This window comes from Coturnix japonica, chromosome 3, assembly GCF_054131305.1.
Source record: "Coturnix japonica strain WE chromosome 3, WE-NBRP24, whole genome shotgun sequence".
Lineage (NCBI taxonomy): Eukaryota > Metazoa > Chordata > Aves > Galliformes > Phasianidae > Coturnix > Coturnix japonica.
In genome coordinates this window covers 47,269,765-47,296,689 of record NC_140665.1, presented here as the reverse complement: position 1 = coordinate 47,296,689, position 26,925 = coordinate 47,269,765, and the positions used below count along the sequence as shown (strand labels likewise).

Here is a 26,925-nt window from a genome sequence, read left to right as displayed (position 1 = left end):
GGATTAAGTAGCTATTATCCCTATAATATGCATGATTGTCCCTCATATATATGAATAATATTGAAATATAATATACTGAAATATGAATTAACAAATTAACATGCAGTAACAGTAAACTTCTATTTCTGTTAATTTTAATGGAAGCTTGCCATTGACCTTTACTGGGATGCAAAGCTAGCAAAAAGAACTTTTACAGAATACAAACAAAGTTTTTTTTATTGTTTTTAGGAATTCTTATCAGAAAGTGAGAATGGACAGCAGAAATTAAACTTGGTAGCATCCAAAGGAGAACTGCTGTGTTCTATTTTGCCAAAGGAGAAGGCTAAAGTTATCTTGGACAAGTGCACTATGGCTAAGGAAGACTGGAAAAATTTTATCAGCACCCTCCATCAGAAGGAATCTGCACTGGAGGTATTGAACAATATCTTAATTTTCTCTTTGCTTTTTGTTTCAAACCACACATACTTAATAGATATCCTTACAGATTTCTCGTATTAGCAGTAGGTGTTTATGGTGCAACATAATTAATAGTTACTTTCAAGAGGCTTTCATTTTTCCATATCCATTTTACTCATATTTACTTATATCTTTCCCACATGAACCTACTTTAATTGGGGTGTTTCATGTGGAAGGGTGTTGTTAAGAGTAACTGAGAGCAGCAAAGACAGCAATGGCTGATGTCACTACAAGCCTTAGGAAGGAATTAAATTACTAGAATACATTAAAGTACATTTTCTTTTTAAAAAAAATTTGTAACCCTGAATTCTGACACCAGTGCTGATTGAAGCTCCAGTAGAGTAAACATCATCACTTTTACTGCAAACTGATGAAATGTAAATGATTTGAACAACTTTCTGAATAAATCCCAGTGCCCTTCTTTGCTCAGAATTCACAATTCAGCCAGCACATTTTTGCATTTAAGGTGAATGTCTTTACAGTGTTCTCTCTTTTAACTTTATAGGTTTTACGGTCAAGAAGTCTTAGCTGAAATTCCTTGCATTTCATAGAAGAATTAAAGTTCTGAGACCTTCTTGTTTCAGAACAGTAATGTCTAGTCAGCTGAGAAAAAAAAAAATATATAAGTAGATTTTATATGATGTAAAAAAGGTTTTTTTCAAAGAAAATTCTTGGGTAGAAGAAGGTAACTTTCTCATCTCAGGTTAGCCACTGGAAGGAAGATTTCCTTAGGTGTTAATCTTTCTGAGCACAGTATTTTTCAGTCTCATAAGACTAGTCTTACAGTATGATGTTAAAATTATAAAGTTATAGCTAAAAAGAAAACAAAGTTAGTCTGAAAACATATAAATAAAATTGCCAGGACATAGAAACTGTCCTGTTTAGGTTTCTATTCCATATGCATGGTTTTTTTCAGGTGCTCATTTTAATTATGCAGAATAACCCTATAAGAAAATAATGCAGGCGCTAAAGGAATGCCTACATTTAAAACCAAGGCTTTATAGTGGATGAAAATATAATCAGAAATGAGCCTCAGGATAAGGTTAAGCTTAGTCAAACAACCCCTAGGAATAATGGCAGCCCTTTAAAAGTGGGTTAGTGTGAATGACTCCAGGCAGCTGTAAGATAACTTGCTTCCCAAAATATCCTTGCTTTACACACTCATAGTTGTGTGAGATAGACTTTTGTTCAGTCAAAGCTAATAAAGTCAGGGCTTTGTAGAGCTTTCAGTTCAGACAAAATTTGTTTCAGCCACTTCTGAACTGTATAAACATCCTACTTAGTTACATTTCTTTATATCTTTAGGAGATACTCTCTCAAACCTTTCTTTCAGTATCTTCGTGGTGTGAGGAGCAGAGCCAGCATCCTTTTATTTTGAACAGCCGTAGTAGTATTTGGCTGCAATAGTGTATTTTTTTTGTGTATGTTGTGCATTAAAATTATATTCAATGTAGTGAGATTGTCGATAAATATGTGTGTGCCTCATATGCATTCTCAGAACCTAAAGATCCAGATGAAGGACTTTGAAGCAACTGCTGAGCCTCTGGCAGAATGGCTGAGCACAACAGAAAAGATGGTACAAGGGAGTAGCAGTCGCCTCCATGACCTTCCTTCTAAGAGGAGAGAACAGCAGAAGTTGCAGGTGATTTCTTAAATTTTAAACAAGCCAGCCTTTCATCACCCATTTTGCTGGCCTCATTGATGCCTTAGAAGAGCTTGATCATTCTGTCATTCTTCATCTCTCTTGAAAGAAGATGAGAATTGTTTTCAAGAATTGCTTTTGATGGTCCTGTTTTGTCAGTATTTGCATCTCTGAATTTCTTAGGACACACTGCTTTATTGCTATAAATGTATGGTGTACTTTTCTCAGTATGCTTGCTGTTTGTTATTTCTATTTTTCACGGGCAATCCAAACTTCTTTTTTGCCTGCTTTCTTGCACTCACTTGTAATATTTATGTGCCTATGCTTTACAGTCTGTCCTTGAGGAAATAAGCTGCCACGAGCATCAGCTCAACAGGCTAAAAGAGAAAGCTCAGCAGCTGTTGGAAGAGCAAGCTGTCAGCAAAAGCTTTATGCGCAGAGTGTCTCAATTGTCTTCACAATACCTTACTCTAAGCAATCTGACAAAGGTAAAGCACTCAGTGTATGTGCTTTTAAACTGTTCCTTTGATGTGCGTGGGGAAAGACTGAAATATAAAATGCTGTGAATGTCTTGCATCCCTGCTCTGTGGTATGTCTGAGCAATGATCTTTTGTGCTGGCTTTAAAGAGTGAGATATAAAGACCTGTATAATTCCTTGGGCCGACATAAAATGTATTTTATGTATTACATAAAATGTAATTGTGATTTTTTTTTTTTCTTCCAAAAAATGTAATTAAAAAACACAGCCTGGTTGTCAACGATTTTCTCCCAGTTCAAAGAAATCTGATTTTCATTTTCATTTTTTCAGTAACTAATTTTTGAATGGGTATGGGGAAAAAAATAATCCTTTGAAGGCCTACTGATTCTGATTACTGTATGAATTGTAGGAGAAGGTGTCCAAAATGGATAGGGTTGTAGCAGAGCACCAGCAGTTCTCTCACGGTTTCAAGGACCTGCAAGACTGGGTGGCTGATGCAATTCACATGCTGGAGTCCTACTGTCACCCCACCGCTGACAAAAATGTTCTGGACAGTCGGATGTTAAAGCTGGAGGTATGTAAACAGATGTAGCATCTGTTGATATAATACTGTGCAGAAAATGATAAAGGTCAGTGCTCAGAAAGCAAAACTTTGATGTCCGTATTTGGACTGTGGCTCAAAATTTGAGACAAATCCTCCAACATATAGGGATGTCACAAAAAGAGTGTTATTCATTGTTTTGGGTTTGTGCTTTCAGACTTTCCATGATTTTACACATTGCAAGCTAAGAGCTAGCACTTGCACAGCTGATATTGTTGATAGTGTACTGATCTTCTATGTTATAAAATTTTTTTACAGGCAGATCCCAGTATTGCTGAATGATACTTTGGTTCTGTAGAAGAGTGTTTTCATCACATCTATTTTGTTTTGTTTTTTTGTTTTTTTTTTCCTATGAATAAATCTTACAATTTTCCTTTTAAATGACATTGTTTTCTGAATGTCTCCACTATACTTTGTCTGATGCACTGGAAGTACCTGCATAGATTTTGTACCTAGGTAACATATTCATGTCCGCTTAATGATAAAATTAGAACAAAATCTACTCACTTTTTAGGGACTCCTAACAGTGAAACAAGAAAAGGAAATCCAAATGAAAATAATTCTGACAAGAGGAGAGTCTATTCTGCAAAATACTTCTCTGGAGGGAGTACAAGTGATTGAACAGCAGTTGCAAACGCTGAAGGACAGTTGGGCTTCTCTTCTGTCTGCATGTATCCAGTGCAAGAGGTAAAAAGGGTATGAGGTGCATAGTGATGCACTGTCAAGTGTTCTTAACAGTCCACATGGTTTTATGATTTCAAGAGTCAAATTAATGAAAATAACTGCATGTGCCTAATATTGCAAGTCTGGAAGCCTCAAATGACCTATTACAATTAAATAGAAAATGGAGAGACAAGAGTGAGGAGCTAACCTTTGTTAACACTGGCAATATTTTTTTAAAAGTGGATTCTGTATTCATAAACAGTCTAAAAATTTTATTTTGAATTCCATAAAATGCATTGATTTTTTTTCTTAATATTAAGAGTAATGGTTGTTCTGTCAGCATACTGTCTGATTTTCCACTTGTTAAATTTCACAGAAGATACTTTACTTGCAGTGTCCAGTAGTCTTCTTAAGGAAGAAATGCTGAAAGTGATAAAGAAAATCAGAAAAATAAATGCAGACTTCTATAGTGGAGAATAACTAGTTGGAAATATTTCAGTTTAAAACAATCAAACTGATTAAACATTGTAATGCAGCTGCAGAAAAAATCTGATTTTAGGTTATATGCTTCCTATTCCATTTTATTTACTAAACTTAGCACATATCACTTAGCTACATCACTTAATGGATCTCCTCAATATTCTCAGTTTGAAAACTTCAGATCCAATCAGTGCTCCTAATTAAATCCTGTGAGGTTTTAATGTTTGTGTCTCTGTTTAGCTTGTGATACTTGTATTATGTCTTATGTCCATAATAACTATGTATAACAGTATCTCAATATTTAACTAGCATGAGAACATCCACTATAATAAATAAATAAATAAATAAAATGTGTATTTTTAAATTACAGTCAACTGGAAGGAGCTCTTTCCAAATGGACAAGTTACCAGGATGATGTTCGCCAGTTTACCAGCTGGATGGATAAAGTAGAAGCAAGCATGAGTTCTTCTGAAAGGCAATATGCTGAACTGAGGGAAAAATCAGCTGCCCTCAGCAAAGCAAAGGTGTGTGCTTTACAGTGAATCAGCAACAAAAACATACCAGCAGCAGAAAAGGCTGACTAACTGCAAGATTAATCTGTAGTTCATTTTAATGCTGATCATTCTTAAATGCATCATTCTCCTTTGGTTTTGCAGCTTCTCAGTGAAGAAGTGTTGAGTCACAGTAGTCTGTTGGAGACAATTGAAGTAAAAGGCAGTGGAATGGCTGAGCATTATGTCACTCAGCTTGAACTCCAGGAACTTCAGGAGCGCTATAAGTTGCTCAAAGACAGAGCAAGGGTAGAGTTTTTCCAGTTTTCCCACTTTTCTTGGTTTGTTTTTGGTTGGTTGGTTTGTTGGTTGTGGGTTGTTTTTTGAAAACTAGGAAGCAGAGAAGGTTTTTCTAATTGACCACTTTTTATTGTTTGTTTGTTTTGTTCTTTTACAGTTTAAGAGTTTGGAGGAAGCTATAACTTAATGTATGTGACCGCTCGACCACTTAGTGTTTATGGCACAGAGCTTCAGATCTTTTCAGAAAGGTTCTGAATATCTGAAAAATTCCTCAACTTAATAGTTTGAAGAATTCTCTTTCAAAAGTCTAATTGACTTAGTTTAAATGTGATTTTAGTCATTGTGACTGAAAAGTTGGAAGCATATCTGAATACTTGTAGTTTGCATAAGTAATAATAATAAAAGTTTTGCAATGAATGGAGTTAGACAATCAAGTAAACCAAAAATTTTTGACGATTAAAGTATCTTACTGCTAAATACAAACATTATTACCAAGTAAACTGACTGTAATGCCAAAAGATTCAAAAGTGGTTGGACTTGATGATCCTTGTGGGTCCTTTCCAACATCAAAAATATGAGAGCACAGACATATAAAGCAGAGATTTATCTATTTATTTATTTAAGAGATCATAAAAAAATTCTAAGCTCTTGTTGACAACCTCAGTAAAGTTAACTTAGTATAAAAATTAAGCAGTTGTTTTATTTTCATACATTGAGGTGATACATAATAGTGATCACAGACTAAATCTCACAAATCACAAGCATAGATGACAAATCTTTAAGAATATGTACCCTCACATTTGAGCTCACATGAATTTTAGGAAAACTCAGTATAAGATAAAAACTGTTCACCTTGATGTCTTTACTGGATTTATATTTTCTTGATTTGATGATATACTAAGATATAGATCTGTAAATATTTTTTTTACAAACAGGACGCAGTAAAAAAAGCAGAAGAACTGCTTAGCTTACATCAAGGGTATCAAAGAAATCTGAAGGCATTTGAAACATGGCTGGAAGAGGAACAGGAAAAACTTAGCTGCTTATCACATCTTGAAGGTGATGCTCAGAAACAGGAGGCAACGCTTCGAGACCTACAGGTACAGTGTGTGTGATATTGTAACTGAAATAATAATGGAATAATATTAACTGGAACAAAATTTCCATCTTTTTTTTTTGTGTGTGTGTGTGTGTTTGTCTGTTTTGCGTTTTTTTGTTTGTTTGTTTTTTACCTGGGAACAGCTTGAGAGCACATTATATCTAAGCAACTTTTGCTTAAAAGTGGATCCAGTAAAACCTTCTTTTCAAGTACTGAATTTATTTTAGATGTTGGTCTGCACTGAGGACACTACCTATTCTTTTACCTCTGTTTCATAGCATATCAAGAATGTTATTTTCATGAAGTTTCCATCTTTTGTTGCTTATAGTCCTATATATATATATACATACATACATACATATACACACACACACACACACACACATATATATATATATATATATAAAATACTTATATATATGTGTGTATATATTTATATTATACTTACTTGCCTACTTCAGGCAGTTCTGGTCATCTAGACTGCCTCAGGTGGTGTCAGTGGTTTATCACAGAATCACAGAATGACCCGGGTTGGAAGGGACCTCAGAGATCACGTAGTTCCAACCCCCCTGCCTAGCAGGGCCACCAAACATACACCTTTACTAGATCAGGTTGCCCAGAGCCCTGTCCAACCTGGTCTTGAACACCTCCAAGGACGGGGCATCCACAACCTCCCTGGGCAGCCTGTTCCAGGACCTAACCACTCTCCTAGTAAAGAACTTCCCCCTAACATCCAACCTAAATCTTCCTTCTTTTAACTTAAAACCGTTTTCCCTAGTCCTGCTGTTGTCAGCATATGGGCCGGTTCAACCTGGTTCCATGACTAATGGGGTGGGGAGACCCACAGACACACACCCCAAGAAAGGAGAAAATGGGGAAAGGGTAGGGAGATGGGCCTAAAAACAAACCATATCTTGTAGCTTCTTCTCATCCAGATACCTCTTGAACACTGTCAGGGATGGCAACTCCACTACCACCCTGGGCAGCCGTTCCAGTGCCTGACCACTCTCTGAGAGAAAAATTTTTCCTTATGTCTAATCTAAACCTCCTCGAAAAGTATCTGAAGAGGAAGGTTAATTTACTAAATATGGTATTAAAATGCAAGATAACAAAATATAATACAATATAATTGAAATTGAAGCTAATAAATAAAATGTGAGAGAGTGTGTCCAAAAATTGAAGGCCTTACGCTAGCACTGAAGGTGAGATAACTAGGAAGCACACACAGTGTAGAGATGAGCAGAAAGTATGAGGGGACTTCTCATGACTGACCAGCAGTTTTATCTTTCCCTCTGAACGGAAAATGGAAACAGAACTGCAAACAGTCCTCTGGGGTATATAGTTCTCTTCTGAGAACCAAGTAATTGGAAAATAGATAATCCATGGAACTGAAGCATTAACTCTTCAACTCCCAGTGTTATGATGATTATCATGTAAAGATGATGTTATGTTTTGGAATACTTATAACCAAATCAGAAAACCATGGCACATAGTGAGGTGGAAAATCTGTCACTGTATCTCCTGGGTGATAGGGAAGAGTAAACTGGAACTACTGCAGTAGTCTCCCAGTTATGATCTTAAGATTAAAAATGTTTTTGTACCTGTTACTGAATTAGGAAAAGGTCTGCTCTTTAGCTTCTGAGATTAAATATATATATATATATATATATATATATATATATAGTTTTATTCAGGATATTGAGAAGACCTCTGCGGGATCAGGGCCTGAATATAATTAATCCTATAAGAGTTTATGTTAAAAAAAATCTGCATCCATTTTGAAAATTTGAGTATTTGAGTGTAGATTTCAAATATAAACCTAGAAGACATGTAGATGTGTTTTGGTCAGTTCATTTTCTGGTTATGTTTCCTAAGCAGGTTGGCATACTTTCTAATCAGTTTCTAATAAGCATGAAAAAGTCATGTACGTCCCAAAGAATGAATCAAGAATTATTTTTGAACGATATGTCAAACACATATATAAGTAAATAGGCATGTTAATTTTGAAAGAATGAAGCTTCACCTTATTCCTTGCTTTTATACACATATAATTTCAGAGTTAGACTTAGAGTGTCTTTGCCATAGCTGGAAACTTTTGAATTTAGGTTTATGATGAATGGATTGCAGGCTGTCATGACAGCTCAGGCAACTATTATTTCAGAACTCATAAAAGGATTGGGAGGAGAAGGAGTTCAGTGCATATACTGTCAAAAATTTTCAAGAATTAATTTGTCCCTAATACCAATACTGGGTACCAATGCCATCAAATTCTTCTTAGTGTAAGGTGTCTTCAACCATAGAGCCCTAAAATTATGATGACTGTTTAACTTGAGGTAACTGTTTTTGTCTGAAGTAGAACTAGGACTTCATGTGCAATGTGTAATAAAAATTGTTAATGTAAGTATGTATTTATAACTCTGCTTTTACAGGAGCTGCAGGTCCACTGTGCGGAGGGACAAGCATTAATGAATGCTGCTGTCCGTGCCAGAGAGAAGGTGATTCCTTGGGGCATGCCGCAGATAGAAGACAGAGCCTTGGAATCCATACAGAAGGACTGGCAAGTTTATCAGCACAATCTTTCTGAAGCAAGAAGCCAGTTAAATGCTACTGTGAGCAGACTGAGGTTAATGGAGAAAAAATTTCAGAAGGTTAATGACTGGATAACAGAAATGGAGGAGAAAGTTGCTATCAGGACTGGGAGGCAGTCTGATAGACCAACAAAAGAAATGCAGCTTCAACAAATGAAGGTAAAGAATAGGAATTCCTGAAACAAAATACCATGTGAGTTTTCTGCACCAATGCTTACTGTCAAAATTTCAGAAAATCAATAAATTCTGAGCACGTTCCCCCATTCTACTAATTAAAATATGGCTATACCAATGCTGAAATCTCATAAAGAGATTAGGAATTCATATGCTCTGTGGAATGTAAAGACATTATGGAACCTGAAGTGAGAAAGAGTTACCACAGTAACAAAAGTAAAATGCAATGAACTGTGATTTGAAGTCTCTGCTGTATTGATGTAGTAGTACTCCTTAGTCACTACAAGTAGAAGACATTGTTCTGAATAAACATGGGAAGTAGGCTGGTAAAGATTTAAGCTTTTGTTTTATGATCTCTTTTAAAATGCAGACAAAACAACAACTGCCGGAAGTCCAGGCTGTGTTTCTATTATTATTCAGAAAATAATACTGAATGTACTGTAATAAAATGCAAACAATACTGTTGAAACAGCATATTTATAACCATTTATTTGTTTTCCTTTCAGTGATTTCCTAACTTAGTTGCAACTAAATTACTGTTGTGTTTAAGACATTTGAATTAGCTATATAAACTGGATTATGTCTTTTGTCATAGAAATGGCACGAAGAAATTACAATATGTAAAGATGATGTGGAGGAAGTTGGGATATTAGCTCAGCAAATACTAGAGGAAGGTCTCACTACCAGTGGAATGGGAAGCCAAGCTACACAGCTTACATCACGATATCAAACTCTTCTTCTTCGTATCTTGGTGAGTTATGAAAATCAATTTATATGTATTAATTCAGTGTAAAAGGAGCTGAGGGTAATAAATCAAACAAATGGGAAAGGTAATTTCTCCAAAAGCACACTGCAAGTTCAAAGCAGAAAGAGGGACATCCTCACATCACTACATCAGTTCTTCCCAGAAACCATGTGGGATGGACCAAAGCACTCTGGGAACATTAGTAATGCAGGGAACTGTTCTTCCTGAGCAGGCGTCCTGATTCTGTCAGTTCATTGAATGATGTCATGATATGATATACCTATGAAAAACCATGAGAAATGTTCTTATATATATTTATGGTTTTTTTTACTATAAATATATATGCTTACACATATATAAGTGTATACACACAAGCAGGCACACATGTATGTAGATTTCATTGGACTAAACGTGTTAGAGAATGATATTAAAATCCTTTCAAATATATTCAGATTTGATCACATATGATTAGTAATCTTTTTTGATAGTATCAGGAGAGGAATTCAGAATTTGGGAGATTTAAATGCTGAATTGTGACTGGGGAAATGTTTTTCAGGTTATCATTGAAAGAGATAGGCATGGGAAATTTGAATTGGTAAGACAGAATATTTAGTAAGATACTGTAAGATAATACATAATCATAAGCCACAACACAAATTGCAAAGTAAAAGTACCTTTTCAGTTTAGGATTAACCCAGTTTTATTATTAATGACTGTGTTATGTTCACCCTGAGAAGACTTCAGTGATAATTATCCATTTAGTATTAAGAACTCAAAACCTATATGTTTAATCTTAGTGTAGCAGGTTTTATTAATAAATGGCAGTTGATCTCTATCAGTGATAAACATCAAGGTGGTTCTTGTTTCTTCCTCTAACCTCTGTATTTGTTTTGAAGGAACAAACAAAGTTTTTGGAGGAAGAGATACGCAGTATGGAGGAGTCAGAATTGGCTTTTAGTGCATACAAAGATTGGTATGGAACTACCAGCAAGGACTTCAGAAATGTGATCACCAAGTCTGATGTGTTGGATAAAACAGCAATGGAAAAAAAAGTGCAGAAACTAGAGGTACAGCTTTGTTGGACACAGATGTTGTTTGTCTTCAGTTTTGGTTCACCAAAAAATGCCGATGTTTTAACATGTCTCTTAAAAGCTGCTCAAAATGCCAACTTCACCCTAACCAGAGAAATAAGCAGGATAAAGATCATCCAGTATAAAGCTCTGTGTTCTCATATGTATACTACCTCATACTTTGACTGTTGAGGTTGTGGGTAGTCTTAAATAATGTGATACTGTCTTATCATAAGGCACGTTTCATTATATTTTGTTTCATTTTCTCCACAGCTGCTTTTGAGTGATATGGACATAGGCCACAGTTTACTGAAATCTGCCCGTGAGAAGGGGGATCGAGCTATAAAGTACATGGAAGAAAACGATGTGGACTGCTTAAGAAAAGAAATTGGAGATCATGTGGAACAGCTTGAAGATTTAGCTGGTTCAATCAGGAAAGAGCACGTGACTTCAGAGAAATGCCTTCAGCTGGCAAAGGAGTTCTCAGACAAGTACAGGGCACAAACCCAGTGGCTTACTGAGTACCAAGCCATGTTGCGTACACCAGTGGAACCAAAGTGTGAACTCTATGAGAAAAAGGCCCAGTTGTCCAAATACAAGGTAAAAAGTGATTGTATTGCCATACTATTTATTGACATAGAGACTTGCAGTAAATCTTCTAATGCAAATGTCTGTTCAGGTTTCCTCAATAAATTTATACCTCTGATCTGGATCTCTAAAAGCAGCATCAGTGTAAAAACATGCATGATTTGATATCTAAAGCAGAATGAGTACATAGATTAGCAATAACGATGTTTTAATAAGGCTTCCACATTTGAAAATTCCATTCTTACCTACACACATGATGAATTCCATTGATGACAGCAGAGTTAACTACCTCTTAAGCAAGCATGAAAATTAATTGGTCTTCTCTGCAGATGCTGCTTCAGTCTGCATTAGTTTTATCAGCTTTTTGGTTAAAGCTGGTGGTTCCAGCTCAACTGACATCCAGGACTGTCAGCTTCTATGGCCTCCTCTGTTTTTAGTTATCATTTTAATGAAGGTTCTTCCCTCCACCCCCAGAAAATAACTGATGGATGTGAAATACTCCAGGGTTCCATATTTTTCATTATATGTATACTGAGTTTGGCTGGGATGGAGCTATCTTTTTTCATATTAGTCTTTACAGCTCTGTGCTTAATATTTATAACTAAAACAGTGTTGATAACAACACTGATGTTTTTGCTGTTGCTGAGCACTACTTGCACAGCATCACGGCTTTCTTTTTAAACAACTTCTCCTGCCCCTTCCCCCATTCTTAAATACTCAAAATCATATGGTACATCTCTGTGCTTGTTTGCTACGTCTTTGAGGAGCTAGTGTCCCACTGTAATTTGATAGATGCTGCCATGTGCCATGCTGTCTGACCCAGGGATAGAACAATGGCTTAACAGGAACTCAAACTGGATACATCCAACATTACAGTTTTATGCACTCATCTGTATTGTTATTTTTTTATGAGCAGGGATTAAGCAGTATCTTATTGCCCACCTGTTTTCAGATTTTGTTCCTCAGAGCAAGTTTTATCCCTAACACTTATCCTTTCACCCATAATAGCTCACTGTCCTTTTGCAGCCCCAGATTATCAGTCATGCTTCTCAATGGGAGAACTTGCTCTTAGGTGCCTTCAAAGCTATTGTCTTAGGGCAAGGCTGAAAAATGTAGTCCAATAATTGAGAAAAAGCTTTTCTTATCTGGAAGGGATAATATACAATATGGTAGAATGCTGTGCTTCAGATCAAAGGTAGATGAATGAAATAGATCCTAAGTGCTCACTATATATATTACTATTCTTACTTGTACCATAGTCCGTACAGCAGACCGTTTTATCCCATGAGCCTTCAATAAAATCAGTGATTGAAAAGGGAGAAGCACTTTTTGATCTGGTGAATGATGTGACTCTAAAGAGCAACATTCAAGACCTTCAGAGTGATTACCGTGAAATCTGCACTGCAACAAAGGTAAAATGTCAGGGAAAATAAATGAAGTTTCTTCCAAATTGCTCAGTTTCTCCCCTTTTTAGGAAATTTGCTACTTACTTCATAATATATTGGCACACTCTGGACACAGAGCCACTTAGATTTCATTACTTTTTTGACTCATGTTTCTGGTAAAACTCATACAAACTTGATTTAGACTACTTTTCATTAATAAATGGAAGTCACTAGAGAAAATGAACTGCAAGACAGATACAATTTAATTCAGCAAGAGCAATATAAATTTAACATTGATTCGTGAGTCCATGTTTATAATGTTTTGAAACACTATATAAGCTATATAACTATGTACACTATGTAACACTTCAAAATAACTCCTGAATTATGACTATGGCTGAAACTTTTAATAGGTTATACCCCTAGCAAAGATATGCTCTGCAAGCCATGCTAGTACTGATGCTTGACCTAAGTGCCTTTAATTACCAATTCATCCATCCAGTAGCAGTTTATTAGATGTAATTTCCTTGAGTTAAATGCAGAAAATTGTATAAAAGATCTTCCTTAAAAAGAAAAATATGCTTAAACCACATTTTATCTCAGTGCTTTTATTCTCAGTTTGGATATTACAGTGACAGGCAATCTGTATGTGCAAATGCTATGAGCAGCAGGAGCTCTATTGTAGCATTTGGTTGGCCATGTGCAGATTCTCTAACTGTCTGTAATAACTGATTTGAACTAAAATTAAAGCCAGTTGACAGTGTTCCTGTTTTTGGAGGAATAGGATCCTCACTGTCTCACTCAGCTTTTGAAGTATGTTATTTTACTCTGAGTAAAAAGCTGCTCAGTACCACAGATTTTCTTCCCTCAGCTAGTCTCCTCAATATCTTCTTTAACTGTCCAATCATATGAATCAGTCACAGCAATATGAATTTGGAAGATAGCACTCTTACTATATTTTCAATGTCTTGGTATTTTGCTTTTATTCTTTTTAACTTACAATTTTAAATTGGTTGTTGTAAACTTGCAGGCATGTGTTGAAACCTTAGAGGTGAGAGTAAAAGAGCATGAGGACTATAATAGTGATTTGCAAGAAGGAGAGAAGTGGTTATTACATATGTCTAGCAGGTTGGTTAGCCCTGACCTCATGGAGAGTAACAGTCTTGAAGTAATCACACAGCAACTAGCCAACCACAAGGTGAGTTTGCTGCTTGGGTAAACTTTCTTTGACTGGTAAATTTGAATTTTAATTCTTTGCTTCAGCAGTGTCATTAATGCAGTTTACATGTTTACCTTATAGCACTGTATCTTCAATCAAATTGAATCTATACAAGAGCATTTTGTACACTAATGTTAATTCTGTATCATATTTCTGAGAAGTTCCAAGAAACAGACCATGAAAGATAGATTAGGGTCATTTCACTTCCAAGGCATTTTCGTCTCTGATGCTTTTAAGTAAATGGATAAATATTTTTTCCAATGTTTTTTCCCTTTCTATTAAATAATAACATTTCATCCACTGATTTTATTCAAGATATTGCTGTTGCTATCAAATCCTCTCCCTCACTTCAAACATACATTTTGAAGCTAAGAATTCCAAGGGCAAATGTTGAAATCTTTTAGCTCATTGCAATTAGCTTATTCCTTGAGAAATCTCTTTGAGTAAAGGTCCATGTCCAACAAATTTGATCCAAGGGCCTTTCTACCATGGAAGAGTTTATTGAGTATGACAAGATTTAGCATCAGTTTTAGTCCTCAGTGCTAGAAACACGAGAAGTCGGTAGAGCTCTAGTGATAATACAACAAATGAAGATTAAGAATACTCTTTTTTGGGACATAAGTATATAATGTTTATATACTCAACAGTGTTACTGATATTTCTGTACCTACATACAGACAGTTGGCAATAGTTTTTATGTCAAAAATAGGTTTAAATAGCTTGACTAATACAATATACATTGTCTGAAAACCTTTTCCCAAAGCTAGAGAGAAAGCCATTTCAGAAAAAAAACAATTAACTTTTAATAAACTCATTAAAAAGCTGTGATGTAGAATATATTTCAGTTTTAAAATATCTCTTCAAAAGTATTTTATTTATTTCTTAGGCTATCATGGAAGAAATTGCAGGATTTGAAGAGTGTTTGAACAAACTTAAGAGTAAAGGTGATTATTTGATCAATCAATGCACAGAACATCTGCAAGCAAAGTTTAAGCAAAGTATACAAAGCCATCTTCAAGGAACAAGGGACAGCTATTCTGCCATATGTAGCACAGCCCAAAGGGTAAATCTTCCAAAACTGTTTGAAATATAGTTTATTAACGGATGTTATTATTGCTGTGATTACTTGCTGATTGTTAAATTGAGTGGTAAAAACTCAACTGTTTTAAAACAAGCCTACAAATTACTAATATAGCCTTTCATTTTACTGTGCTATAGATGAATTTTTTGTGATCTAGATGTTACCTTGAAGCCAGCATTTGTATTAGCCAGAAGTTCCTACTCTGAACCTCCACAACCTCACTATGTTCAGATTACAGTAGCTTCTGTGCAGTCACAAGAAAATAGAGGTATTCCTAATTCCAAACCTAGGGAGAAAATTATGCAGACACATAAGTAACTACTCTTAATTTTGTGCTAAGAAGTACTGTCTCTTAGTAAAACCAGAATATACAGATAAGAAGGGCTAGTTGGGTCATTTTGTTAATCTGTTAATCCAATTAGGAGATCAGACCAGCATAGTTTCAAATGCGAGAAACGGGGAAAGAGAAAGAAATAAAAAGAAAGAAAATAAAAATAATAATCATTAAAAAAATCTTAATAGTCAGATAGAATTGTAGAGATAGATAAAACTTCATAAAAGGTCAGTGGCAAAAATGATGAAGAAGAAAAAATGCTCTTTGTTTTCATCTCTATTTTCTCTTTTCAGAAGCCATGCCCTAAATACTGTCCATTTTATCCACAAATGAGCAATGAGCAAGGTGCTCGTGATAAGCTTTCATCTCCTGGTACTTCTATGTACAAGAACTGAAATTACTATGGTCTTAACCATACTTTCCTTTCCTTTTTTTTTTTTTTTTTTTTTTTTTGGTTTGTTTGTTTGTTTGTTTGAATGTTTGAAAATGTAATGAGCTTCCAAAATGTATATTTTAGGTGTACCAGAGTTTGGAACATGAACTCCAAAAGCATGTCAATCATCAAGATACCCTACAACAGTGCCAGACTTGGCTGTCTACAGTACAGTCAGAGCTAAAGCCAAGTACCTGGACACCTTACAGCCTGGCAGATGCAGTTAAGCAGGTAAAAGTTCAGCATTTGAAAATGCTGTTATCCTTATTGAGGTGATTTCAGGTAAGAGCTCTATTTTAATAGAAATTCTCTCTAGCCTCCTCAAAGGTCTCTTTGTCTTGATTGTTTATTCCCATATCCAAAAGAAATATATTGAGGGGAAAATAACCTTAGGTGAAGAATCACAGGGTTTTTGTTAGCTCTTCTTACTGCTTGGAAATATGTTATTTGAAAACAGCTGGTTAATTAGATAACCAGGCTCAGATAATCTGTGGCTGTGTTCAGCAGAGATATTGTGTCGTTCTGCTTGTCTAATTTCCATTCTGTTTGCCTACTAATGCTCCTATATGAGATCTGGTTTCATAGTTCCATGGACACAGAGTCTGTTATCAGGCAACCAAAACAAGTTTTCTGTCTGAGTAAAGAACTGCTTCCAGCTCACATTAGTCATTAAGAAAGGCTTCTTTGTTTCTTGATTATTTATAGTAACATTCAAATTTGTACGTTGTTTTCAAATTGATCTGGTTGGATACTAAAAATGCTGAAATTGGATGTTTTCTCATCCACCATGTGGCTTAATTGAGACCTTGAAATACTGCAGATTTAAATTGTCCATTCCACCTTTATCTGATCACCTTTGGAAAGAATTTTACTGTCTTTTTGTTACTATTCACACTTGTCCAATACCTTAAATTATTGGGAGACAGTAACTAACTTCTCTTTTTTTAATCTGGACGAATTCATTTCCATCAGACTTCTCCAAATGCCATGTGCTCCAGCCTCATATACCCCAGCCTTTAGCTGAACTTGTAGCAGTTTGCCAATGCTTCTTCTGTGGAGAAAGAGGAAAACTGGACCCAATGCACCAGGCACAGCCTGATAAGTGTAAATATAGAACAATAGTCCCTTCAATCAGCTCTAACTTTCTTGCTAATGCAGTAATTCAGGGTTGCCACAAGAGCACACTGCTGTTATGTAACTTGTCTGCAAGAAACCACTACTGGTGGTCACACACCTTCCTCCCTGGTCTCTAGTTGCTATAGCTCGACTTGTCAGACACTGATACTATCATTTTCATGTGGGATGAAGACGCTCTTCATATGGAGAGATTATCTTCTATGGACAGTGTCAAGAGGAAGAATCTTTAACAGAATAATGTTATCAGATCTTGTCAGTGATAGAAGTTGGGAGGTTGAGAAGGGTTCAGAGGATGTGGAGAAAGCATGGTTTGCCACTGAGTTGGATCCTCCATGAGGAGGATGCTGGAGAATTTAATAGATGTAGGCAACATGACAATTTATAAATCAGATCAAGTTCTGCTTCTGATTCAGCTTGGGAAAGTAAGTCACCTTATTGAAACTTTATATGTATCAATCAAAAAACTTGTGGCTGCATGAGCTAAATAATGCTAGATGGATGATTATAATCAAGATTTTAAGAGTTATGCTTTTCTGTGTTTTTTATATTTTCTAGTTTAATAGTGCAGGTCTGCATTTCATGTCTTGGAAGAAATGAGCTAAATTAAAAACCGTATAACACATGATTTTAATAAAATATGATTTATTCCACAGTCTGAGTATATTTGGGGATTGTCTTCCTTCAGGTGAAACATTTCCGGGCTCTGCAGGAACAGGCAAATACATATTTGGATCTTTTGTGCTCCATGTGTGATCTGTCAGATGCCGCAGTAAAGAGTACAGCAACAGATATTCAACAAACAAAACAAATGGTACAAGATAATCACAAGAAACAGCTTTTAATCTTATTTAGAGCTTTAACTGCTTTGATCTGTCCTCTTTTAAAAGGTCATATTGGGTAATAGATTAAAGAAGGATGTTCTTACTTTCAGCTCCAGTACTTCATTTAGAAACAGCTTTATTCCTCTCTTTCTCTCTTTTTATTATTTTTTAATTAAGTATACACAGTGCTATCCTGGTTGTAATATAAAGAAAATGGACAAAGTATTCAAAACTCAGTTAAGCAGCATTACAAGGTATTGTCCAAAATTCACATAAATAACATGTTGAAGAAAATCTCATCCAAATTGTTTCCATAAAACAAAATTCAGTTTATTGTTCTCTTGCCAGTAAGTCATATGTATATACTTTAACATTACTATTTGTTCAACAGTGGACAGGTGAATAGGATATTCTAGCACATTCATAATAATTTTTATGATAGTTCGATTTAGAAATGTAAGTATTTTATCCAGAGCTTATGAATTTACAGAAGTGCACCTCAGTTTTAAGTTTCAGAGTACCTTAATGCTTTGTGTTAAAACAAAATCATAAACATTTGATATTACAAAACTTTATCATGAGAATTGCTCTTTTTAAAGTATGAGAAACTGTGTTATTCATGCATACACACAAGTCATCTAAAATGATTTATATACAGAATAAAAAACTAATACACATAGTAACAGCATTCTATACCAGCGAAGAAAATTGTTCATATCCATGTAGTCAATTGACAATAAGGCTGTCCAAATACTGAATAGCTTAAAAACTTAATAATACAGTTCTTCTTTTATGTATATTGCAGTGGAGAACATTTAAGAAATCACAGACGTGGTAGTACTGAGTATATTAAACTGGTTGAATGTTTAAACCTCGGTGACTTCCTATGTGCGTTTAGAGTAAAAGAAGCTTTGTGACTATTGGTGTAAGGTGATTAATGAGCTCAAGCCTGATAGGCATTGTTCTTATTGGCATTTTACAAAAGGCACATAGACAAAATAACTGGTTGAGATAAATAAAGTATTTAAGTTTTTTGGGTTCTTTTTTGATCATCGTAAAGGCATATAGGACACAGTCCACCAGTAATCTTGGCATGCAATTGACTATAGTAAATTACACAGCTAATTTAAGCTTTAACAAAAGACTTAGAATACTGAAAACACACGCATAAGTATCTTTGCTTCACTCAAGGGTCATTTTTCTCACAGCTTTCCTTGTGTAGGACTGATTTTTATGACTTTTGAAAGTTGAGTCTATTTCTGAATAATATTAGACTTTTCAGAAGCTAGTGAAGGAATTTGCTGTGACTACAGTATTGTGCTTGAAGAAAGACTGTTATTCATCCTCCAGTCTCCAAAAATATCTGCGTTAAAGCAATCCTACTTTTTTTTTTTTTTTTATTCTGCTAGATTGAGCAACAGATAATGCACTCACAGTATTTGGCTCAAGGTTGGGAAGAGATAAAACAATCGAAGGCTGAGCTCTGGATATATTTCCAGGATGCAGATCAACAGCTACAGAATTTGAAAAGGAGACGCTCAGAGTTGGAGCTAAATATTGCCCAGAATATGGTACTCCAAGTTAAGGTAAGGAGGCTTCAAGATAAAAACAGAGTGTAAGGTAGAAGTTCACCTGATAGTTTATTTAATTGCAGTGCACATATAATTGATAATATGTTCTAAGAAAGAACACAGAAGAGAGAGGTAAGAGTTTCCTTACTGATGCTACATTTTGACATAGAAAGCAAAGCAGAATGCTATGATATTTTTCTCTTTTGTTTTCTGTTTTTGTTGTTGTTGCTGTTGTTTGTTTTCCTTAAACAGCCTACAGTTGTTAGCCTACTGTTTTGATTTACCTTCACTTTTAATAGGCTGGTTGCAGACTGTCATGAATCTGAAGATAAGATCTGCAACTTGTGCTTACTAAGTTCTTTGATTCAAATACTTATAAGTTAGCTAGATCCATTTCAGAAGCAATCTACAGTATCATTCAATTTTGCTGCACTCTGAAAAGCACTGGAGAAGAGACATAATAGAAACTCAAATTAACTTACTGTTAGTTGTGAGATGAATTCAGATCCTTGCTCATTCATTTACAGAACACATGATTTCCACGGCTATTTTGCACACATCTCAAACATCATTAAAGTAACAAGAAGAAAGAGAAAAACAAAATATTTTTGGATAAGTAAATAAAAACATAGATTTTGCATTTTAAGACTGGATTTTTCTTGTGTTCTTTTCTGATGTGCCAGGAATTGGGTGAATTCCTGTCCTAAAGAAGTGTTTGAACATTTGTAAACCTTGAAATTATCTCAGCACAATGTTGTCTATATCCTGCTACACTAACAGGAGTCAGTATAGAGACAGGAATCTGTACTTCTTCACTATTTTAGTCAGTTTTATTATGAGCAACAGGCACCATCTGTAACATCTGAAATTATTCAGTCTGTATTTTTCCCATGTATTTACCTTGATATAGGAAGATGCCTAGATCAATTTGATGAAGTCACACAGAAAGAGTTAGAGGTTGACAGTAACATCTTTTCCCCAGAAGCCCCCAATCCCTCAGTGAAAAATTATCAACCCAGCAAAGTGCCGGAGCTGTATGTGTTTAGTTACAGGTTTTGTAACTGGAATTTGGGAAAAGATTATCTTCGCTCCCAACAGTGAATAAATGCCAAAGAACATCTGATTAATTTTAGTTGTCAGTATATTCTGTATTTTCATATTGAGTTCTTTGTGACTTCTTGTTCAGTAAAAAAAAATGTTTTTGTATATAAGCACTTTTGTATAGTGGAGTTAATTAATTTGAATAATTAATTCAATATTAAATATTAATTTGAACAGTGATCATAGCAATTAGAGAAACAAAACAAAGTATGGATATGGAAACGGCTGACTCATGGACTCTTTTCCCAGTTTTAGTCTCTAATAAAAAAGGAAAGAAGTGAGCTAGAAACTCTTCTAGTAAAATGAATTCTCATGAGATTGCAATTATCTTGTATGTTATCGTGTAGGTGGAATGAGTGCCAGTCCAGGAGCCTGGCTGGCAAAGTGTGATTTTGTTGTGATTTCTTTTTATCACTGGTAACTGCTCTGGTTTGCTGTCCTTACGTGAGAAGATGGAGAGAAAGTTTGGGGAAGAGGAGAAGGAACTTTTTCCAATGAACATTATTGCAACATTTACCTGGGCAGATAATTGGTACTAACACAATTTATTTATTTCAGAGTTTTTATTTAAACTTCATTGTGTCATTAACAGTAAGTGCCATTGTATTGGCACTGTATCTTTTTCAGGAATTCAGTCAGAAGCTACAGTCTAAGCAGTCAGCTCTTAATTCAGTGACTGAGAAGATAAATAAACTAACCCAAGGACAGGAGTCACCTGAACACAAGGAAATTGGACAGTTGAGCAATCAGTGGCTGGATCTCTGCCTTCAAGCACACAGTTTGCTCATACAGAGGGAGGAAGATCTGCAGAGGACAGTGGATTACCATGATCGTATGAATGTAGTTGAAGTTTTCTTGGAGAAGCTCACGAAAGAGTGGGACAACTTGGCTAGGTAAAACAAGGGGTAGCAAGGAGTACATTTACACTGAAAGAGCAGATTACAATGTGTAAATTACTTGTAGAGCTACATCTTCCATCTTTGTTTTTAAGATCCCATGCGGGAGTATAGTATTTTCTAGTACAACAGGCATTTATATTTTGTTTGAATGTTTCATTTATCTTTCTTGCCAGTATTACATTAAAGCTTAGTTACTCCTACTGAATAAGTGCAGATGCTTTTAAAATAAACACACAGGATGTGCGTAAAATTGTAGGAGTTTACTACTGCTATTACTTGAGTTGCTGATGACCATGTTGCAAATGAAAGAAAAAAATTAAAAAAGTTAAACTTTTTAAAAAATATTTGAAGCTGTTATCTTCAAATGAATCTGAAAAGTGCAGGTATTTGTATCATATTGATTTCAGTATGTAATGGGCTCATAATTCATCCTTGCCTCTTTTAAAACTGTCCTGAGGTAGAATCTGATCATTAATTTCTGTTTTGTCCATTCTGATAACAGATCTGATGCTGAAAGCACAAATGTGCACCTTGAAGCTTTGCAAAAATTGGCACTAACACTTCAAGAGAGGAGATTTGCTCTGGAAGATTTGAAAGATCAGAAACAGAAGATGGTGGAACATCTGAATCTTGATGACAAAGAATTAGTAAAGGAGCAATTTGGTCATTTTGAGCAACGCTGGACTCAGCTGGAGGAACTTGTGAAAAGAAAAATTCAAATTTCTGTTTCAACCTTAGAAGAGCTTAGTTTGGTTCATTCCAAACTTCAGGAACTAATGGAATGGGCAGAAGAGCAGCAGCCTAGTATTTCAGAGGCACTTAAACACAGCCCTCCTCCAGATTTGGCTCAGAGTCTTCTCATGGATCATCTTACCATTTGTAGTGAGCTTGAAGCTAAACAGCTTGTTCTGAAGACAGTGTTGAAAGATGCTGAGAGGGTGATGACCAGCTTAGGGCTCAATGAAAGACAGGAGCTACAGAAAGCACTTTTTGATGCACAGCATCATGTAGATTGTCTCAGTGATCTAGTTGGCCAGAGGAGAAAGCACCTGAATAAAGCACTGTCTGAAAAAACACAGTTTCTCATGGCAGTCTTCCAGGCTACCAACCAAATTCATCAACATGAGAAGAAGGTAACATTTCCAGAGCATATCTGTCTGTTGCCAGAAGATGTGAACAAACAGATCAGGACTTGTAAGAATGCCCAAGCTAGCCTGAAAGCCTATCAAAATGAAATCACTGGGTTGTGGGCTCAAGGAAGGGATTTAATGAAAGAAGCAACGGAACAAGAAAAGAGTGAAGTGTTAGGAAAATTGCAAGAACTACAGAATATATATGACACTGTTTTACAAAAGTGTACCCAGAGATTGTTAGAACTGGAGAAAAATATAGTTTCTAGGAAATATTTCAAAGAAGATTTAGATAAGGCTTGCCATTGGCTAAAGCAAGCTGATATTGTCACATTCCCAGAAGTTAATGTAATGAATAGTAACTCTGAACTGTACACGCAGTTGTCCAAGTATCAACAGATTCTTGAGCAGTCTCCCGAATATGAAAATCTCCTGCTTAGTCTGCAAAGACATGGCCAAGAAATCCTACCATCGCTTAATGAAGTGGATCATTCTTATCTGGATGAAAAACTTAATATTCTCCCTCAGCAATTCAACACTGTCACTTCTCTGGCAAAAGATAAATTCTATAAAGTTCAGGAAGCGATTTATGCTAGAAAAGAATATACCTCTTTGATTGAGTTGACAACTAAAGCCTTGACTGAGCTAGACGATCAGTTTATTAATATGGACAAAGCTCCAACTGCTGTTTTAGCCAAAGAAGTTGTGTCACTCCAGCAGGCCTACAGAGACCTCCTAGGTGAAGTGATGAGCCTTGGTGCAGCAGTGGATGAACTAAACCAGAAGAAGGAGGCCTTTCGAAGCACTGGCCAGCCATGGCAACCAGATGAAATGTTAAAACTTGTCACATTATATCACAAGCTGAAGAGGCAAATAGAACAGAAAATCAACCTGTTAGAAGACACAATAGAAGCATGTCAAGAACATGAGGAAATGTGTATGCAGCTTGAGGCACAGTTAGAGGCAGTGAAAAATGAACAAATTAAGGTAAATGAAGAAATGCTTCCAATAGAAGAAAAACTGAAAATATACCATTCTCTGGTGGGCAGCTTGCAAGATTCAGGGAGTCTTCTGAAGCGAATAACTGAGCATATAGAAACCCTTTCTCCCCAGCTTGATCCAACTGCACGTGAAACAACAAATCATCAGGTGTTGTCTTGGCAAGACAAACTAAAGAATTTGCATGCTGCCATTGGTGACACAGTGATGGACTGTGAGAATAGACTTGTGCAAAGCATAGACTTCCAGACAGAAATCTGCCGCTCACTTGACTGGCTGAGATGGGTGAAAACAGAACTTAATGGAAAATTAAGTTTGGATCTGAAACTGCAAAGCATCCAAGAAGAAATCCGAAAGGTTCAGATACATCAGGAAGAAGTACAGTCAAGCCTGAGAGTAATGAATGCACTGAGCAATAAAGAGAAAGAGAGATATATGAAAGCAAAGGAGCTGATACCTGTTGATCTTGAAAACACTCTTGCTGAGCTGACAGAACTAGATGATGAAGTTCAAGAGTCTATACACATGAGACAGGTTAGTGAATATTCAGTATCATTAGTTTCCTACTCATGAAGCTGAAAACTATAGCTCTGAGGCCTGATGCTTATAATCTGCATGAAAAGATTGATTTTAATAATCCTGCTGGTTTTTAAAAAAAATTTAGATTGTGATCTGCTGCTGTTGTTGAGTGAAAGATCAGTAAGAGTTCCTTGAGACGACTATATACTTAGACACAGAAGTGTAGGCTCACTCAAAACATACTTCCATCTGATCTCCCCCACACCTATTAGATGTAGTGCAAAGAAAAGAAAACAAGCCTCTCCATGGCAGTCAGCACTGGTGCAAGCATGTTCTGCAGCAGGACATGGGAATGCAGCATGTGTGGGAGGCCTGCAATCAAAGAAACCCCAGGGTGAGGAAGGAGATGCCAAGAGCTACCAGGAGTCCTCAGCCCTTTTGAGAGTGGCTTAGGAAGCATGAGCACAGCCAGGATATATTTCTTGGTATTGTGATTTTTTTGTCTGTTACAGTATTTAATTTTCACTTTTATTTCAGGCTACCTTGGATAAATTATATAGCCTTTGCCAAAGATATTACCAATTGATTCAGATAACAAATGACTGGCTTGAGGATGCTCAGGAGTTTCTGCATTTAACAAGAAATGGTCTTGATGTTGAGAACTCCGAGGGGAACCTAGGGAACCACATTGAATTTTTCAGCACAGAAAGTCAGTTCAGCAATAATTTGAAGGAGTTACAGGGCCTGGTATCTGAGCTGGAGCCCTTTATACATGCCACAGCAAGAGAGCAGCTCATGCAGAATCTAGCTTCATTGGAAGAAAAGGGCAAAGGGACAAAGCAGGAAGCCAAAACTCAGCAAGAACGGTTGCAAAGGTATAGTTTTCTTTTTTTCTTCCATTTTGTTAGTGCTTTTTTCTTTTTTTTTTTTTTTCTTTTTTTCCTTTATGTTAGTGGTGAAAGAAACATATCCCTTATATATATCCCATATACTTGTTTAGTTTGTACTGGAGTTTTGTACAATGTGTTACTGATGACTGAAGTGGATACCAGGATTCAGAACTCTTGGATTCTGATTTCTCTTTTAACACTGACTAGAGATATGATCCTGAGGTATGATAGAGTTCTAAGAAGGTTAGTAAAGCATGAAGAAGCTAAGCAGAAAATGGTTATATATTAATTCATATGGCATAAGAACCATGGAGGAGCAAATGAAATTGAAGTAGACATTTTGAACTACAAATGAATATCCTTTTTAACAAGCATTACTATGTTACTTATTATTCCAGAATGTTCTGGATACCAAAAGTTTGGAAGGGTTTGAAACACAACCTAGACAAAGTCACTGCGGAAAAGTGCATCAGAGGCTATTAAATGCAAAGCTAGGAGTACAGTTTTTGGTGATCTCTGAGGCACAGTTGGAAATCAACAGTATATATTTTTGTATGTGTGTTCTTTCCCAATAGTCTCCCTTTTTCTTGGGGGGGGGGAAAAAAAAAAAAAAAAAAAAAAAAAAAGGTTTTATTTTACATTAAATTGTTCTTTCTGGTACTGCATTTATTCAAGGTGTGCTTCTGAGTGGCAGGAGTATCAGACAGCACGACAGAAGGTCATTGAAGTGATGAATGAGGCTGAGAAAAAATTATCTGAATTCTCAGTAGCTAAAGCTGCTTCTTCTCATGAAGCAGAAGAGAAGTTGCAAATACATAAGGTAAGGTGCTGAAAATTATATGAAATAATTTCCCTTCAGTTAAAAATGAATGTTTTTTCTGGAGGTCCTGCCCAAGGGAAACCTGAAGGTGAGTTTTTACATCTTTTCTTGTAGTGTGTAAGTGTTAGAGTATGTAAAGAACTGTTTTATGCATCTTTGTTCATTTGTTTTCAATTTTAGACTCTAATAGTAGAGGTTGCAAGCTTTGCTATGAAAAAGTTTCTGAGTATGTTTCCTATCGTTTTGAGGCATTAGCAAGGAATAGAAAATTTCAGCTGTTTCCAGAGATTTTCATTCTGGAGCAAGTCTCTCGGATTGTTGTAGCTAATATGTTATACACACAAAATAAAGTGGAACTTAACCAAGTCACTCAATGCAGTGAGTGACTTTTTTATCTACATTGGATGGAAGTGGCTCATCCTGCGTGTCGAAGAGTTACAAATTATATTGTTTTTGTTTTTTTTTTTTAAAAAAAAGCAAAAAACATAATGTCCATTTTTGCTTTTCCAGACTCTTGTTTCTGTAGTAAATTCTTTCCATGAAAAGATCACAGCTCTTGAAGAAAAGGCCTCACAGCTGGAAAAAGTTAGTAATGATGCCAGCAAGGCAACTGTAAGTAGATCGATGACAACGGTTTGGCAGCGCTGGACACGGCTCCGGAATGTTGCCCAAGAACAAGAGAAAATTTTGGAAGATGCAGTACAGGAATGGAAGGGGCTTAATGATAAGGTAACTTCTTGTCTTCGTAACTCCTCAGTTTCTAACTGTACATAGGATTTTGCTCCTTACATTGGCCTTCACAAGCACTGAGTACATATCAAAACAAAATCTTGTGAAACAAAGAAGATAATTTTATTTCTAAGAAATTTATGATTGAAATAGCTGAGAGCAGGAATCACAGTCGTTTCACCAAAGAAAACCCAGCAACTCAGCATAGAAGACTTAGGATTAGAATCACTGCCTTGCACCATTTAGGATCCAGCACCTGCACCATTCTTTTATATGGGAACATGTTTACTAAATACAGGTTTTTTTTCTGATGGTTCTTTAGGGTTTTTTTTTGTTTTTTTTTTGTTTTTTTATTATTTCCTGAAAAGGATGAAGCTGCTAATTTTAAGTTTGGGCACTGATGTCTTCGCTTGTCAGTGCTCTGGTCACGTCACTCTTTTTTCCTAAAATCTTACTTGAATCTTTTCATCTGTCATTGTCCA

The 26,925-nt window shown here is 35.8% G+C and overlaps 1 protein-coding gene across 17 annotated transcripts in view; it reads left to right on the top strand.

Moving 5' to 3' along the window:
* Positions 1–26,925, top strand: part of SYNE1 (spectrin repeat containing nuclear envelope protein 1) — a 275,903-nt gene that overhangs the window by 140,971 nt on the left and 108,007 nt on the right. For all 17 annotated transcript variants that reach the window (XR_014944012.1, XR_014944011.1, XM_015858221.3 and 14 more), the window contains 23 exons: positions 229–411; positions 1,955–2,098; positions 2,431–2,586; positions 2,986–3,150; positions 3,692–3,864; positions 4,691–4,844; positions 4,977–5,120; positions 6,047–6,211; positions 8,640–8,957; positions 9,568–9,723; positions 10,614–10,784; positions 11,061–11,387; positions 12,635–12,787; positions 13,791–13,958; positions 14,866–15,042; positions 15,912–16,058; positions 17,650–17,775; positions 19,195–19,371; positions 21,085–21,350; positions 21,859–24,019; positions 24,542–24,879; positions 25,570–25,714; positions 26,225–26,443. Coding sequence is in view for 15 of the 17 variants with exons in the window: in XM_015858221.3 (XP_015713707.3) it covers positions 229–411; positions 1,955–2,098; positions 2,431–2,586; positions 2,986–3,150; positions 3,692–3,864; positions 4,691–4,844; positions 4,977–5,120; positions 6,047–6,211; positions 8,640–8,957; positions 9,568–9,723; positions 10,614–10,784; positions 11,061–11,387; positions 12,635–12,787; positions 13,791–13,958; positions 14,866–15,042; positions 15,912–16,058; positions 17,650–17,775; positions 19,195–19,371; positions 21,085–21,350; positions 21,859–24,019; positions 24,542–24,879; positions 25,570–25,714; positions 26,225–26,443 (6,333 nt within the window). In the remaining 2 variants the exon portion in view is untranslated. The remainder of the gene's footprint in view (positions 1–228; positions 412–1,954; positions 2,099–2,430; positions 2,587–2,985; positions 3,151–3,691; positions 3,865–4,690; positions 4,845–4,976; positions 5,121–6,046; positions 6,212–8,639; positions 8,958–9,567; positions 9,724–10,613; positions 10,785–11,060; positions 11,388–12,634; positions 12,788–13,790; positions 13,959–14,865; positions 15,043–15,911; positions 16,059–17,649; positions 17,776–19,194; positions 19,372–21,084; positions 21,351–21,858; positions 24,020–24,541; positions 24,880–25,569; positions 25,715–26,224; positions 26,444–26,925) is intronic.